Source organism: Epinephelus moara, chromosome 24, assembly GCF_006386435.1.
Source record: "Epinephelus moara isolate mb chromosome 24, YSFRI_EMoa_1.0, whole genome shotgun sequence".
NCBI lineage: Eukaryota > Metazoa > Chordata > Actinopteri > Perciformes > Serranidae > Epinephelus > Epinephelus moara.
The window spans coordinates 16,891,662-16,908,590 of NC_065529.1; the positions used below are offsets into that span (position 1 = coordinate 16,891,662).

The following is a 16,929-nucleotide window of genomic DNA, read 5'->3' on the forward strand; positions in this document are numbered from 1 at the left end:
CACCAAAGATCACTACTGCACAGACTCTGGCACCCAATGACGTCATCAGGGCAAGTTGGCAGCAGCCGTATCCTGGATATTTTGGCTTCATTTTTGTACAGTGGGAGGAATTGGAGACGCGTTGTCCATCTTTATATCCAGTCATTGGTCTAGACATATGGATTAAACCACACAGCATAAAGTGGAGCATGGTTTTGTTCCAGGGCTGGATTCTTAGTCATTTGCATTATTACAAATGTCAGTGTGATTTTCAGTGAGGTTCTCTTACTTCTGTAACAGAAACCAGAAGCTGGGCTCTCTACACTGTGATCTGTGAAACTGTTTTTGCCCAATCCACTCCAATAACATTTCTCATTGCTGTAACATAGAATTGCTACTGTAGTTGGCTGTTGTTCTGAAGTAAGAAAATTGCCGGAGGAGAGACCAAAGTGTCTCGTATTCTGTGTGTTTTATTTACACTCAGCTGTCCAAGTCTAAACTACTTCCCAAAATCCCCAGCTGTCCACTCATTACACTCTATCAGCACCTCTCCACCTCAGTTTGCTGGCGAGGGGCGTCGCAACACCTGGAAGCTCTCCTTCCAGAGTCATATCACCAATCGCCAACACCCATTTCCCTCCCTCATATTACAAGTCCCACGGTTATGTTTCAGCCAGAGACTCTCCTTGATGTGCAGTCGCTCCAACTCTCTGTAGCTAAGCCAAAGGTTACGCAAGTGTGCTATGTCATTACCCCGCCACATATATTTTTCTTGCTTTCACTCCAGTTTGAAATAAGTAGAATCTCGACCTAATCCTCAAACTAGTTCTGCTATGTCATTTATTCACTTAGAAGACCGAACTTCACAATAATAAACACCCACAAAACTGTAAGTTGTCTGGATGCTTTGCCTCTAACCTAAAAGCACTGTAAAATTTTTAAATGCCCTACAGCGGTCTAAATCTGTCCTTCCTGTCATTCAAAGACGAGGAGGGATGGTGTAAGTGAATGGGGTGCGATTGAGTAAGCTGAAATCTGAGCATGTGCTAGAAAACTAGCATTTCTTTCTTGGAATCCAGGGCCAGCCGTGGGTGACGTGCAGAAACACACAAACCTGCCCCGTGGTAATAGCTAGTTTGCGGTAACTAAATAACCAGCAGTTCGGTCAGGAAATGGATAAGTAGGTGAATGCAGTGCGTTTTGAGTAGGTGTGTGAATGTCCGCTGTCTCCGTCTATGTTTGTGCCTCTACCTGTCCTGTCTACTGTGTCTATTTCAAGCCCAGGCTGGAAGGCTGAGATGTTTGGATTAGGTTTTCTTTCTGCCTCTTTCTCTCTCTGTACTTTCTTTTACATCCCAATAAAATCTATGAAACCCACCAGCTCCATATGCTGTGCCGGGAAGGTTATGCAACTACAGTAGGCTCGGACAAAATGTACCGCCATGAACACCAGTCCTCACTGGCTTTCCATTTGCCTTCATGTGCCTCCTCCCTTCATCCATAGCTTCCTCCTTCTGCAACTTACACAATCACACGTGTTCACGGGACTTGAACCACAAACTTAACAGTGGGAGTTCAAAACTTTACCCATTATTCAGGTGAATATGCGTGCTTGTCTGCTTAACAGTTGGTTTGTGTATCATCTCTGAACCCCATAAGCCACTATCAGCCTGAGTGCAGTTTAATATATGGTCTGTGTCATCTGCAACCAATCAATCAATCATCTTGTGTTCCTCTGGCTTCAAAATGAGCATGAAGACGTTACAAAATAGCTGTGACTCAGGTCTGTGGTGAGGTCATGGCTGCGTGACATCTGTGAATGTGTGTGCCAGTGTGTTTGCGAGTGAGAGGGTGAGGAAACAGAAGCAAAAAGAGAAAAGCTCCTCATCCCGTATGCCCCGTCTCGCAGTGATGACATCAGAGCTATAGAATGCGTCTGGCCCTGGGCCTATGACAAGCTGTCTGAGAACAATGTGCAGAGAGAGCTGTTAACATATGTGAGTGTGTGTTATGACCCCAGTCGAACACGCACGCACAAGCGCACACATCCCTGTCAGTGATGTCATGAATACACTGCCGTCTTTGACGTCACGGCCGCAGCAGGACACACATGTTCACAGATGTTTAACTGCTCACACTCTTTTGGACTCTCGAGGAAACATTGACACATGTAATTCATCACTGACAGCATCACAGTAGCATTTATGACACGTTCACTTTGTTTATTTTTATCAGTTTGAAATCTTTTCACTGAATGAGGTCATGACATAAACCAGATAGAAGACAGCTCTTTGTTATACATGTGTGAATGAGGGCATGGAGTGTAAGGGAAATGCTGAGTGGGGCTGTTTGTTATTATCTTGTCATCAAAGGGGAGGAGTGTGCAGTGTGTTGTTGGTGGGAAATCTAACAGGACTGTGACATTGCCTTTAATTAGAGACCAGTCACTGTGCTGAAGCTGTTTTCCATCTCTGTTCCTCTGCCTTAATTCTCTCCTTCCTTTTCTTTCAGTCTCTCTTGTCTTCCTCTGAACTTACCATCTCTTTGTTGGTCACATTTAAACCAATATTTTACTGTCAGATAAGGGTGACACAGTGTTGGAAAGTCCAGCTGTGCGGGTAGTGGTGGGTCATGTGTGAACAACGTGGCTGGCTGATGCCTCAGGTCAGGGTTTAGTGTTGCTGTGTGTCATGTTGTTCTTGCAACTCCGCTGCTGTTTCCTCTTTTCTTCAGAAAACAGGCCCTGACTCTCTCCTTGAAATATTTGCGCACTGTTTCCATTCATTTGTCAGGTGAAATTCACACAAATGAGTCAAATGTTGCAAAAAAACAGTGAACCTAAATGCCTTTCCAGCAGCTGGGTTTAAGGGAATAAATAGTGTTTCTGAATGTCAAACAACCACATGAAAAATTGAACAGTTTTTCCAGAACTTTTGGGTATTGGGCAAGTTGTTGTTTTGCGTCAGCTAATGTCATGTTTCATGTTTTCAGTCAAACACAAAAACAAAGAAATGTACTTTGGCAAAGTTCAAAACAAGATACAAAAGACTTATGCCCATGCACAGCTGTGTTTTTCCTGGTATAGAGGCGGCTCTTCCGCAAACATGTGCAGGCACGAACACATCAGTCAACTTAATATCGGCTGACCCTTTGAGTGCTGAGGTAGTTTGATCATATTTAGGTTATTGTATGTCAACACTTTATAGTGAAAGAGAGCATCTCAGTGATTTGTGGTTAATGCAAAATAAATAAGACACAACACATTCAGCTCAGGATAAGACCTTTAAGACTTGGTGCTGGATCCATATTGTAGATAATAAATACAGAAAGAGTAGGACAGCACTCCAATTTGACTTTTTAATATTGCTACACAGACGTTTTGGGCAAGACGCCCTATAGGTGGAATTGCCAGAATACACACTGAAGTAGGGTTTCTTGCCCAAAACGTCCTTGTGGCAATATTAAAAAGTCAAATTAGAGTGCTGTCATAATCGTACCTTTTTTTTTTTGTGGTTAATACGCCTACTGTTTAAAGGCTAATTCCTGTTATTTTCTGTTTCTGGTGATTGTTTGCTATCATAAGGATTGATTGGGTTCAAAAGTTCCTCAAATACTTAACTCTTTTTTGCTGTCCTTTGCTAGAAGTGCAGCTCTCGAGTACACCCTCAGGGGCCGAAACAAGCTCCGACAACTGAACCTAAAAGGCAACTGAAACATGTCGTTTTAACACAGTAACACTCACAATGAAATCAGACCTACCTGTTGTACCTCTGTCTTTAGATTTGTCTGTTGCATAAACCTTCCTTATTGTGACGCTGTATGCACATCATATTGTATGTTCTGTAAGTTAACTGCCCACTAGGAAAAGGTTTAAGCTTTCTATTGGTAGCTACAGATAAGGTGAGGCAGATTTTGCAGGCTTTGGCACAAACATACAGTGCATGTAGGAGCACCACTGATGTCAGTGATCCATCAGTTATTGGTTTCAACCACAGCCAGATACACAAGTTTTACAGAGAAGTGTATGAGTAATGCTATGGTTAAAATAAAAAGATCAAATGGACTTCTATGACTAAAAAGTTGTGGTAAGAATTTTAACAGAGGTGCTCTGTTAAACTCTGCTGTCTTCATTTAAATGGTGGGATACTGTGTGGTAAAAGTGGTGAGACTCTAAACCAGGGATAATCAACTTGCTTTGCCCGGGGGCCACTTTTTCAAAATGACAAGATAAGATGAATAAAAGAGGTAAATTCAGTTGAAGCAGTTTCATACAGGTCAAGTGTACATGGGTGTTTTTATAAGATTTAAGGACATCAGGGGCTTAGGGGGGTGCAAGGGATTCTCCTGGCACTTCTTTATAAAGCTCTATTTTGATGCTTTCTCAGCACTTCGGAATCTTATTTACATCCAAAGTACAAAAAAATTGGACAGTTTTTCATGATGAATTAGAAAATGGACAGCAGGGCACCACACACCCTATCGTGGGCCACATTTGGCCCGCAGACTGTAAATGGAGTGTCACTGCTCTAAACAAATGGCTTTTTTTCTCCCCAATTTAAAGTAACAAGAATGAACCTTTCATTTTAGCCAAAGGTGAGTCACAATTTCGTGACTCACACCTAATTTTAAAGCTTGTGCATCTGACTTAACTCTGTGTTCACAGTGCTTTTTCAACACAGCGAGCGGGTGCAACTAAACAGGCCTCATTAACACTGTAGCGTTGGTTGGAGCGCTGTATAGCAGCCAAAAATGTGGGAAAAGTTCATTGAAAGCTGCAGCAGCAACTTATCATTTTCCCATTCTCACAGTGTTGGTAGTTGACACTTTTGGCTCACAATTAAAAACAGCTTTGTAAGAAAAACCCCAGAGCGGAGTCAGTGGGTAAGATGTCTCTGGGAGACGGGGCGAAATGTTTTACAGGCACTTCAATATGGTTACATGATTTTGAAATGGTGTGCAAATATTTTGAAACTGAACTTCTTTTGCGCCAATCAAGCCAAGCCCACATCATTCTTTATTTTCATCATTAATGCCATATGTCTTCATTGACAAAACAATTACACTGCAAGCAATCGACATTTGCTTTAGTGTTTAGAGAGCAGGAAACATTTGGTCAGCATTTGTGCTCAATATGGACAAAAAAGCATTTATGCTCATTTGTGTATTGTGAGCAAGGAGGCAGATTTTTGGGTGCGCTCACCCTCAATCCATTCATCCTTTTTCCCATGTGTTGTTTACTAATCAAGTTGCATGTGGGAGTGCACATTTGCTCAGGGGAAAAAATATATTTTTCTGCACTTCTGTGACTTACCATCTCACGTCTGTAGTTTAGGCATTTCAACACTTTCAACACTTTAACCTACATAGACAGACAAACTGCACCAGAGGAGACGGCAGGATAAAGCAGCTGGAATAGAGACAGACAGAGTTCATAGTCACTCTGGTGACTCATTCCAGCAGAGGATAAGTAGAGAGAGAGAGAGATGAACAGCAGATCTCTGGTCTGGGAGGGAGGTGTGTAAGTACAGGGTAGCTGAGAGACGCCAGGAGAGAAGGAAGAGGTGGAGGGTGTGTGAATGGGGTGTGTGTGTGTGTGTGTGCTGCTGCATTCAACTGATGGTGACTCACTCGTGCTCGCTCAGCGGCCCAACACATCTGCACAGACGTACATGTACATACACACACATCAAGGAGGTCTTAAGACCCCCAGTGGTTGATGCCGCTGTGTTAGCGCCGCACCCGCACACTCTGCGGTTTCCCAGTCTCATCATGTTAGTCATTTGGCTCTTTATTTGCTGTTATTTTTAACTAGCTCCCACTGCTGAATCATTGTGTTTATGAGTCACACCCATGCATCTTCCTGGTCCAAATATGCACAAGCAGCAACCCATTTCTTTGACTTTGTTTTCTCTCTTTCTCACTCCATCTTTCTCCCCTACTTTCTTGATCTCAGACAAAGGGACCTTGTGTTTTTTCTCTGTCCGCACGTGTTCTTGCATGCATATATTTGTGTGTGTGTGAGTGGGTCTAACCTCAAGCTCTGTTTGGAGACAGTCCTGACTCCTCGTCTCTCTCCGTCTGTCTGTTTCTCTGCCAGATCCGCCTATGTACTGTTCTCATACACTCACACACACACACACATACACATACACACATACACATACACACCACAAACTCACAAGAAGTATGAATTTCTCAACAACTCATAATCCCCTGGACAATACAGACCGAGAGGGAATACTGAAAAACTGCACACAGCTTCCCTCCCCTCTCTCTAATCCGCTTCTTCTCTTACCGACCTACATCCTGGCCAGCTCGGAGTGTTAAAATACGGCATTGTGCAAAAAGAGAGAGCGATGAGAAAGAAAGACAGGCAGAGAGGAGATGGAGTGAGGGAGGAAAAGACGAAGAGAGAGAGAGACATAACACAGCAGAGCAGCAGGTATTGACTTTTGACATACTTTCGAGGAGAAAGTATGGCTCTTTCTCACTGGCCCTGCATATGCATGCACGCCTACACACTAATGCACACAGACACACACTGGCCCTGCAGCCTGCCAAACATCTGGAGCAAAGTTAGAAAACGCTGAATGAAAGAATCTTTAATAACACTGGATTGGTTGTGTGACCACGGCCGTCAGCCAATCAAAACAGGGCTGGATGGGTTATCTGTCTCCGAGCGGTTATCGAACAGACGCTTTTATTGCCCGTCGTGTTTCATAGCTACAGCTCAGGACCACACTCTGTTTGCCTCCCAGCGCAACTGTGTGTGCGTGCATCTGAGGTACAGCTTTGATTTTCTGTGGCTCTGTTGTGCTCTACCCTGCCCCGTTAATTCTCACCACACCTCCCGACACCAGATGCTTTCAGGTCAAGAAAATATTTAGGGCCTCAATAGGATGGTATTAAATACTACCATAATATATAAAAACCAGGCCTCCGTTTTATTCTTCTTTTCAGGGTGTGTGTTTGGTTTGGCAGAGGAGGTGCATTTTTCTGCCTCCATCTCTCTCGCTGAGTAGTTAGTACTCGATAGCACTTGGAGGTAAAATATACTAAGTGATATACTGAACCAAGATGAACAAATGCGCACAGTCTCTGTGTACTTTTTCATTAAAAACAGTTCGGTATTAGGACTTCACAATGTTCAGTGCTTGTAGGTCAAATGTATCTCTGGTTAAGAGGATGAAATGTATAACTTAGCAGAATCTCCAATAGGCAGCAGTGCTAGCAGATAGCCAAGTCGGGCATTTGTGTGGTCCAAATCAGAGGACATGTGGTTGTGCATTCATCCCCGTTAATGCAGCATCAGCTTAAACTTTGATTGAGACAGAGAAGCAATGTCTTTGCCTCATTTTTTCTGCTGCTGACAAAAACAGCATATCGTCTTCATAAATATTGCCTCCACACCCTGTACTGTTACAAATCAGGCTGCTGAAGTCTGCTGTGGGACTACAACACTTTGCCTAATGTTAGGGCCGAATTTGATGGTAAACCTACTGTCATAACGAAGCCTGAATGCAAACAGTGCTATAAAACTGTGTCGAGCAAGTGAGGTAATACTTCACACCTTGCCAAGCACACTAGTGAGACACCAAGACCTCTCCAAAGAGTACAAAACACTACAAGTTAGCGAATAAGCTAACTAGCTAGCCAGCTGGTAGGATGGTGATGAGCTGCTAAATTATGACATACGTAATGTTGGTGCATCATTAACATCGCATGTCAATGTCAGGCCTACCCTGTACTCTAAATGGCATGAGAAGCATATAAGAAAACGTTAGTTCTAAAATAAGAAATGTATGAATCTATAGTTACTTTGGGGGCCTCATTTTTGGTGCTTTTTAAAACAGTTAAGCTAAATAGCATAGGGCTACCAGCTAAGATGTCTTTTCTACACTACAGTGGCTCTATAAAGTCTTTATGAGTGTCACAATGACGTAATTTCAAAAACGACTTACCACCACAGGGCTGTAGGCTAAACAGGCGTCTTAGAATGGCGTCTTGTTGTTTACTAACAGTAAAAGGGTCTATCTGGTCTCACAAAACGGCCAGTAAAAAAAGCACACTCCCACCTTCAATTTCACAGACCTAACATTGCCCGTATTGAAAACAATGTCCCTTGCTAAAAAAAAAAAAATATGTCATAATATGTAATTTTGGAACTATTTACAAATAATACATGTGTATTGTGCAGGGCAAGTCTATAATAGGCTGCATAATATATTAACATTTGACTCAGTAAATGACTCAGATTTATGGCAATTTGCCCTGATGTCTCTGAAAGTTAAAGATTTCATTGTAAATGTATTTAGTAGACTCTGGGGGTGTGTGTAACAAAATGTGACACTAAAATTGGTATTGGTGTAGAAGTCAAAATTTTGGTATCATGACAACACTAGTTTAGAGACATTTTTTATGTTGTATCAAAAGTGCATTCTTCCAAAAACTCAGGTGGTTAGGATAGTTTTTTTCAGAGACAAACACTCCTCTCTTCCTTTCTAACACTCTTTCATTTATGCTGTCTTTTCCCCCCGTCATCTCTGTACAGTTGTGTAAGAGTCTAGACAAGTGGTATCAGGGGTCAGATAGAGCTCTTCCCATGAGCTGTTGCTTTTGGGGTGGGCTTTGTAATTGGACTTAGTTTCCCAGAGCCTCCCTCTCCATGACGCGGCAGCACAAGTGTGCACGCACACTGAAAGGAGCCTCGAGCCCTGCCTCAGAGCTGTACAGTGATAAGCTGCATTATCCACACGTTGGCAAGCCTGCTCACACACTATTTCAGTCCTATTCATATGTTTTATAAATGTTTTAATGAACACCTTTTTTAAGTCTGTCTCAAAGCAATGCTCACATGCCTGTATAGACATTGAAAGCACTGTTGGTCACTGTGGGATATATATGATCAAAACGGGAACAGCTGTAGGGCAGTTAAACACAATGATACGACCTTAGTGGTGGTGGAGGTTATTTTGTAAATTATATGACATGAACACACTGACAGCAGCATCACTGATCTGAACTTAACTGATCTGAATTCATTATTAATTTTAAATATGCCTACTGTCCACAGCCTATTGTAAATTAATGTTCTTTTGTCCCTCCCCAGCTCAACCATCAGCCAGATCCACGCCCATCCACCACACCCAGCCGTGTCGGACACAGCCCAGCAGCCAACTACGCAACGGAGCCAAGCACCACGCGCACACACACTCCCCTCACACGCACTGTCCGCATCACACACACACACCTCACACGCACGCCCTCCAGTCCAATGGGGTCAGGAACGGGGGCCCTCATGAGCATCCTAAGCTGGGCTCCCTCCCCAGAGGCGGCTCATCCACCTCCTCGTCCTCTTCGGCGGGACCCAAGCACACCAAGAAATTGCAGTCCAACCCCTCCATCACCTCCCAGAGCAGCAAGAGGAGCAAGAGCAGCTCCAAGAGCAACAGCTCCCAGATTCCCACAGAAGCACAGGACGGTGAGATACAGAAACTGACGGAGGGGCTGGGGGCAGCAGGAGAGGGAGGGATAGTTAGCAAGGTTCAAAGTTTTATTCCACACTTCTGGTCATAGAGGAGGATCAGAATTCTTTGCACATCTTCTCTGACCCAAAAAGCAGTAATAGAAATCACTGCTTTTTTGTAATTTCTAAGGTTTTGCCATTAATTAGCACTAGTAGTTTAACATAAACATAAAAAGCTGAAGAGTGTATTGTTGTACCCGCTCAAAATTTGCATTGTAATTGCATTTATAAAACTTTACCAACTGCACATTTCCACTGAAAAATGATTTTTCAAAAACAAAAGGAGAAATGCTTCAGGCTAGAAAATATTTAAATACGTTAATGTTGTCATTCCTTTTGTATCCATCCTCTTGTCATGGCTTCAGTGGTTGTGTCAACTTAAGTGTCTTTAAAAGTAAACAATCTGGATCCGTGGCAAACTGCAAATAGTACTGTATTTATCAGGGCTGCAGAATATGAAGAAAATATGTGATATGCCATAACATTGTTGAATATGGTATTAACAACATTAGCTGTGAAAAATATAAAGGTATGAAAGCGTACTCAGTTCCCGACTCAGACTTGCACAATACCTGTGCTTGTGCCACATCGTCTCTCTTGTATCCAAAATACTGCCAGACGGCTGAAGAGCTATTTTTTTAGGCACCAGTTCCTCTCTAGCATTGGCACTTTTGTCTGCACTCATCTTGTCAGTTTTTTCAGAATAGTACAGCAGCACTTGTCTAATAAACCTCACTAGCATATGTGCAGTCAGCTGATGCCTGACAGCGAGGGCTCTGTCTGATTGGCCAACAAATAGTGCCTAAAGACAGGAAGTAATTAATACATTGTTAGTATTTTAAAAGTGGAATATCCCAGTGTTCCGCGATGTTTTCATCACGCAAGTTGACATCGCAATAAAGATAAAAAGCAATATATTGTGCAGCCCTAATGTTAGTCATTTTCAGTTTAACGTAACTGTTCCTTTTAACAAACACAAGTACAGACTGTACTGTCTTCTGCATGACTAACACCGACACTGAGAGCTTTACAAAGAGGAGTGGTTCTGTGGTTGAGCAGAGAGGTAAAGATAACAGGCTTATTACTAAAGGAGATTTGGTAACACCAGAAATTAGGTTTTTTTTTTTTACTCTCTATTCAAGAGCAAGTCTTTGTGCTAATGCCACCAGGACATTGGCAGTCCTTAGTCTCTGAAGAAAAATGTTTTTATATGAGCTAATTACTCCATCATGTCTCATGATTTCTGACCTATCACAGTGACTGCACTGCCAAACTATTTATGACTCAGTTTCATTTTTTAAATTTCAGTTTGCTTTATTGGCGTGACATATAAATACGTTTGTGATGCCAAAGCACACAGAGAAGGAAAATACTGGATAAAGGAGAAAAAGAAAAGCCTATTAGAAGACAAACTGGTTACATAAGAAAATAATTATGACTGGTGAACATTAAGAAACTCACTCTGTCTGCTTCTCTTTCTCCCCAGACTGCTGTGTCCACTGTATTCTGGCCTGCCTCTTTTGTGAGTTCCTAACTCTGTGTAACATCGTGCTGGACTGCGCCACCTGCGGCTCCTGTGCGGGTGACGACTCATGTTTCTGCTGCTGCTGTGCTTCGGAGGAGTGTGGCGACTGTGACCTGCCCTGCGACATGGACTGTGGCATCATCGACGCCTGCTGTGAGTCTGCAGACTGCCTGGAGATCTGCATGGAGTGCTGCAGCCTTTGCTTCTCCTCCTGAGGACCCCCGCCACCACCACAGGGGGCAAAGTAGACGTCTGCTACACACTCCCACAAGCCCAGGAACAACTTCGACCAGTGCCTTATCAGAGCTGAGAAGTGCTCCACCCAGTCTTTGTTGCCTGGGCTCTGTGGTTTACACTATATGGCTGGCCTAGTTGGCTTCACAATATGTCCAATGTTTCTTACAAGGTTTGCCAAGAAAAAGCTGCTGAAAGCAGTCACTGGTGAATTCTTCCCTCCTTTATTGATCAAATGATGGGACAGTAGCTTCCCTGCCTTGTCTTTGCTGTCGGTCCATTGCTACACAGCTGGATGTATGGTGCGGAGTGAGTTCCAGCTGTGGTCCACGAGGCTGTGCAGACCGGGCCTCTGGACCCTCACAGAACAAGCTATTATTACAATGGAGCCCCTTGTGCCGTCTGAATGACTGGAGTTCTCCAAGCATGAAAAATGACCTCCAAAGGCAAATGAGAAAATGGCTCCATTTAACCGGATTTTAGTGTTTCTGAAGATAAGAGCAGCAGCATAATGGGAAAATGGACGCTCAGATCTCAGTAGAAATGTAGTCTGTCCTCCTGTCCTTGGCAAGGTTAAAGTCTTCCAGTTAGATTGCTTACAGTGGCCTTTGTGACACACACACACACACACACACACACACACACACACACACCCTTAGCGGAGGATGTTAAATCCACTGCTGTCTTTGTCCTTGTTGCAATGCACAAAATAGAAAAAACATTAATGGTGGCTTGTGGCAATATTACAAACTTCTTTTGTCAATATGCATCTCACTTAACGGACTTATTCAGAGAAGAAACATGATCGCGTCATGCATCAGCCTGAAGATGGGTCCCATTAAATGAGTACTGTAAGTGATGGACATCAGAGCGAATGGTTGATAGCATCGGTCATGGACACGTTCTCTCCTCTAACATGTGAAGGGAGAGAGTTCTTAATCAAAAGGCTCTCCTCGTTTAATGTTTCACATCATGGTGACTCGTACATTGTTTGTTTGGAGGGTCTTCAGCTGTATTCAGTGATTTCCTCCTCATCTGAATGGTCAGAACTGGCAAAGGACTGGTAGAGGATTGGAAGGCATCATCTCTTTTTTTAAATACATTTCATTTTTCTTTGTCGTTCTTGCTATGTGAACAAATGGCCTTGGCTTAGCTTAAGGCCTGAATTTTCAAGTAGATTCCTCGCCTTTACCAAATCTCTATTAATCCTTGTTTTGTAGATTTTAGTTAAGATATTTGCATTTCTCCTCTAATGTGAAAATCACATTTCTGTGTTATCGGGTTTCGCCGGGCTCTCTGTTCAGCAGACATTGCTCAACATCTAATTTAATTCCTTGAGTGAAAATCTCACGACATTATGCTAAGTTAGATCCATACGCTCGTAGTATGAATGGTACTCTTTTGATAACAGGCCCGCACTCTCGTACGCTCAGATGCATACCTTCACCAACCCAATACCTCTTGAGATGTCACCTAGATCTGTTGTGCATTTTAAAATAACTTGATACAAATCTCTCTCCTCTCTGATCAAATACTGTTTGTGCAATCCTTTTTTTCCCTTGGAAATACCAAAGAGTTTTCCTCTTACTGGACCTTGGTTTCTAGACCTACACTTGCTTGTACTTTGAAGGGTCTTTGCTATGCTAATGTGGCTGTGGTTGGTTAAACCCTATTTTTAAGGGCTGAAATATAACACTGTTGATTAAGACTATACACTAAGGCTGTAAATCCACCTGATAGCACCAAAGCAGAAAATGCAAGTTTTTTGGAAATCAGCTTGCGAAGATAATATGACTCTTCATGTCTGTTTATATCAGATTGAACGTGTTTCAAATTTTGACACATGTTCCAACTCAACTGAGACAAAATCCTGGAGAGCCCTGGAAAACAATGCAATTTCTTTACAGTACAGAGAGATTTATGAAGGGAGAACTGGATTATGTAATGTTGTGTATAGATGTGATAACAATGTCATTTGTTTGAATTTAAAACATATTCCAAATGCCGATTCTGACGATGTTGCTTCTTCTGGGGATGTGTTCTCTGTCACCAGACCTACCAAGTCACAAAACAATAGGCTGAATCACAATGTTTATCTACAATAACTTCCAGGTAGAAAACATAAAACACACATAAAATCAAATGGCACTAAACTAATGCCGCCTCAAGTAATTTATTTTTAGACACCTAAAAGAAGTCCACCAAAAAAATAAATATCAGTTTAAGTGTATGCTATATTTTGAATATTTTCACCGCTTTACTTTGCTGTCAGACAGCGATTTGAGATAGAGGTCATTGAAGCCATCATATTGAAGCCACCAGACTCCACTGACACAAACAGTAATTTTACTTAGCAGAACACTGGAGTTAATAGTCCGTCGCCGCTTTGATCAGTTAGCATTAGGCGTGGGAATAACCAAAGGATCCATGACACGATATTATCACGATACTCAAGTTACAATACAATATTATTGTGATATGCTGAGTATTGCGATAAAACGTGGCGATATATTACCTTTTTTCAACTGTAAATTATTTCACCCTTTTTTTTTTTTTTTTTGACTTTTTTTTTTGCAGTAGCAAGATGTATCTAGTGGACTGAAAAGCAATTGCTTTTATTATTCTAGTAGGCTACTAAAAGTTTAATTTCTATTTGTAATATTAGTAATTTATATGATAAAAAAAATGCTCCATGACACGTGATGAAAATATCGTGATACTTTGCTATATCAGTTTTTTCCCCCACCCTTAGTTAGCATCAAAGATAAAGCGGGGCAAATATACTAAATATAGTGTACACTCACACTGATAGATTTTATTATGAGACTACATTAAATTTTGCTGCAGTTACATCCACAGCAGTACATACCTGAGCTTCTGTGCTGATAGATTTAGTTTATCAAAGATGATAGCAAAGCAACACAGTACATAACACTGGCACAGCAGAAATGTCAGATAGGTTGGACCAAAGTGTTTAACTATATGTCTTTCAACATTATAGTTATGGCTGAAAATTACAACAGAAACCAACAAATATGCCAATTGCACATATCTCTACAATTGTGTCTACCTGGAAGTGAATGTTGTTGTTAGCATGACGTCACAGTGATGTGGTCTACAGGAGTGATTAAAAAACAAAAAACAATCTGGTTTGTCAACAACAGAGATTAACCATGACAAATAATAAAAATGAGTCTACAAATGTTAGTTAGCTAATAAGCTAATTTTAGCATAGCTGGCCTCCACTGGTGACAACAGTGCAGCTACTCTGCCTGTTAGCTGGCAGGGTTACGATGAACACTTCATCTTGCTTTCATCAAACTGCTTTGTTAAAGAGATAGTTCACCTCCAAATTCAAAATGTGCATATCTTCCTCTTAATTGTAGCATATTTATCAGTCAAGATTGTTTTGGTGTGAGTTGCTGAGTGTTAGAGATACCAACTGTAGAGTTGTTGACCTTCTCTTCAAGATAATGGCAATAGATGGCACTCGGCATATGGTGCTCATAGGACCAGAAACTCAACAGAAAAACTCAGCAGCAATGTCTCTTTCCAGAAATCATGACCCACTTACTCAAGATAATCCACAGACCTTGTTGTGAACAGTTTCATGCAGGAACTTTTTACTTTCTACCAAACTACATCCGCCAACTACTATATCACCACACAAAAGGAAGCTAGCTAACCTAACACCACTGAACAATCTAATGTCACAGCTCAGCCAAGGGGACCGCTATTATACATCTTGTGCTGTCATAAGCATGAGTCGAGCACAAGTCTCTCGTTTATGAGTAGATGCACACTTCCTTCTGCGTGGTGATACAGTTGGCAGATGTAGTTTGGTAGAAGGAAAATAGTTCCTACATGAAACTGCTTACAACAAGGTCTGTGGATTATCCGGAGTAACTATGACTATGATTTTTGAAAAAAAAAGGACATTGCTGTTGAGTTTATTAAATACATTTTTTGGCACTTTGAGCACTACAAGCCGAGTGCCATCTAGTTCCATTATATTGGAGGGAAGGCAGACATCTCTTCAGCTGATATCTCAAACATTCAACAACTCATACCAAAACAATCTAGATTAAAAGATCAAACTACAAGTAACAGGAAAAATATGTCTTTGATTTTGAGATGCACTGTCCCTTTAAGGCAAGCAGGACTATGACTGCATATTAACATATGTTTCCAACCTGCTCATTTTACAGTGAAAACAATAGTTTCACTGTTTATTGACCCAACCCAATCGACGTGTTGTTTCCTATCATTTATGACTGTGCATAACCACAACCTCACTCACATTTCAAGATTCTTACCACTGCTGCAGCATCTCACTGGACTCAAACACAGTCAAAAGGGGCTATCTTTAAGGCCTTCAAAATCAAAATAAACACAGTTTTCATAAATGGGAAGCTCCCAGACAGGCTTATCTGTGCTCGCAAACGTTGCTTTCCATTATGTTGGACTGATTTTTACTTTGCTCAAATTCCTGTCTCCAGCTCAGATGTAACTGGAGGAATAAAGTCAACAAAAAAACTACCTGTGACAGACAGCATGGCTTTGCAACTCTCTTTTTGGCAGTAGATCATATAAACATGTCTGACTCTCCTGTGAGGTTCCTGGTTTCCAAAAAGTAGCTTCACCTGAGTTTTTGAGCAGGTCCTGTTGGACTGTAAAGTGCAGTGAGGAGGTGCAGCAGAGTGCTAAGTCTGTCAGTACAACATAAATCATGTGAAACAACATTTTTAATAAGGTTTGGGTTGAAAAACAGTGAACACATCATTTAAGTTTTATTTAATGATGTTGGAATAATATTTTATGACTTGATCATTAAATACGACTTTATGTCTATGCTAAGAAGTGCTTTGCAATTTGCAGAGGATGGAGGCAGTCTGGAGGGAGGGAAAACACTACTTGCTTGGTCTGGAGATGGAGAACGCTGTCTGGACATAGAAAGTCCCCAGATGAACGCTGTTCTTACATTGGGGTCATTCTCTGGATTGTTGAGATGGTTTGGAGATACGGAATTGATGTTGTGTCAGACTGGATCTCCAAATATTTGTTCTCAATCAAGCTATTATAGTAATACTGGAAGAAAACCCATGTTTACTTTCAACGTTGTCCATACTCAGTATTATCAGTATTTTGTCTTAGAATTACCTTGACTACAGAAATTTGTAACTGTTGACTTTCATGGATTTATTATCTTTTTATGAGATGTAATTTGGATATTGGTTTAAAGGGCTGGCCACCTCTGCTAGTACTTGTAAAATGATTCTAGCCCAGCTGAATTGTTACTAGACTGTAGTCCACTATAATGTCATTTTGTTTACACTACCCCCATTTTATGTCAATTTGAATTGCTGTCCTGGAAGTCACATTAAAATCTCTTAGTTTAATACTGAATAAACAATGTGAACTCCAGGCTACATGTATCATTCTTTCTTCGTTTTCACATAGGCTCCATGCTTATTAAATTAAGGCCTTATTGCATTATGGTTACATAAATAGTCCTGTTGCACTGTAGTCTACCCTATTAGAAAATGTCCATGAAGCAATGCCATGAAATGAATCTAATAACAAAGAAGTGCTTATTCATCACCTGTGCAGTTTTGAGTTACTGAAATTCAAGATGCTGCTTAAACTATATTCAAACATTTGACCT

The 16,929-nt window shown here is 41.4% G+C and overlaps 1 protein-coding gene across 3 annotated transcripts in view; it reads left to right on the plus strand.

Annotated features, from left to right (window-relative positions):
- mdfi (MyoD family inhibitor) overlaps positions 1–16,682 on the plus strand; it is a 38,648-nt gene extending 21,966 nt beyond the window's left edge. For all 3 annotated transcript variants that reach the window (XM_050039112.1, XM_050039114.1, XM_050039113.1), the window contains exons 4-5: positions 9,089–9,460; positions 10,992–16,682. In XM_050039112.1, the coding sequence (XP_049895069.1) occupies positions 9,089–9,460; positions 10,992–11,245 (626 nt within the window). In that variant the 3' untranslated portion in view covers positions 11,246–16,682. The remainder of the gene's footprint in view (positions 1–9,088; positions 9,461–10,991) is intronic.
- Positions 16,683–16,929: the final 247 nt, after the last annotated feature.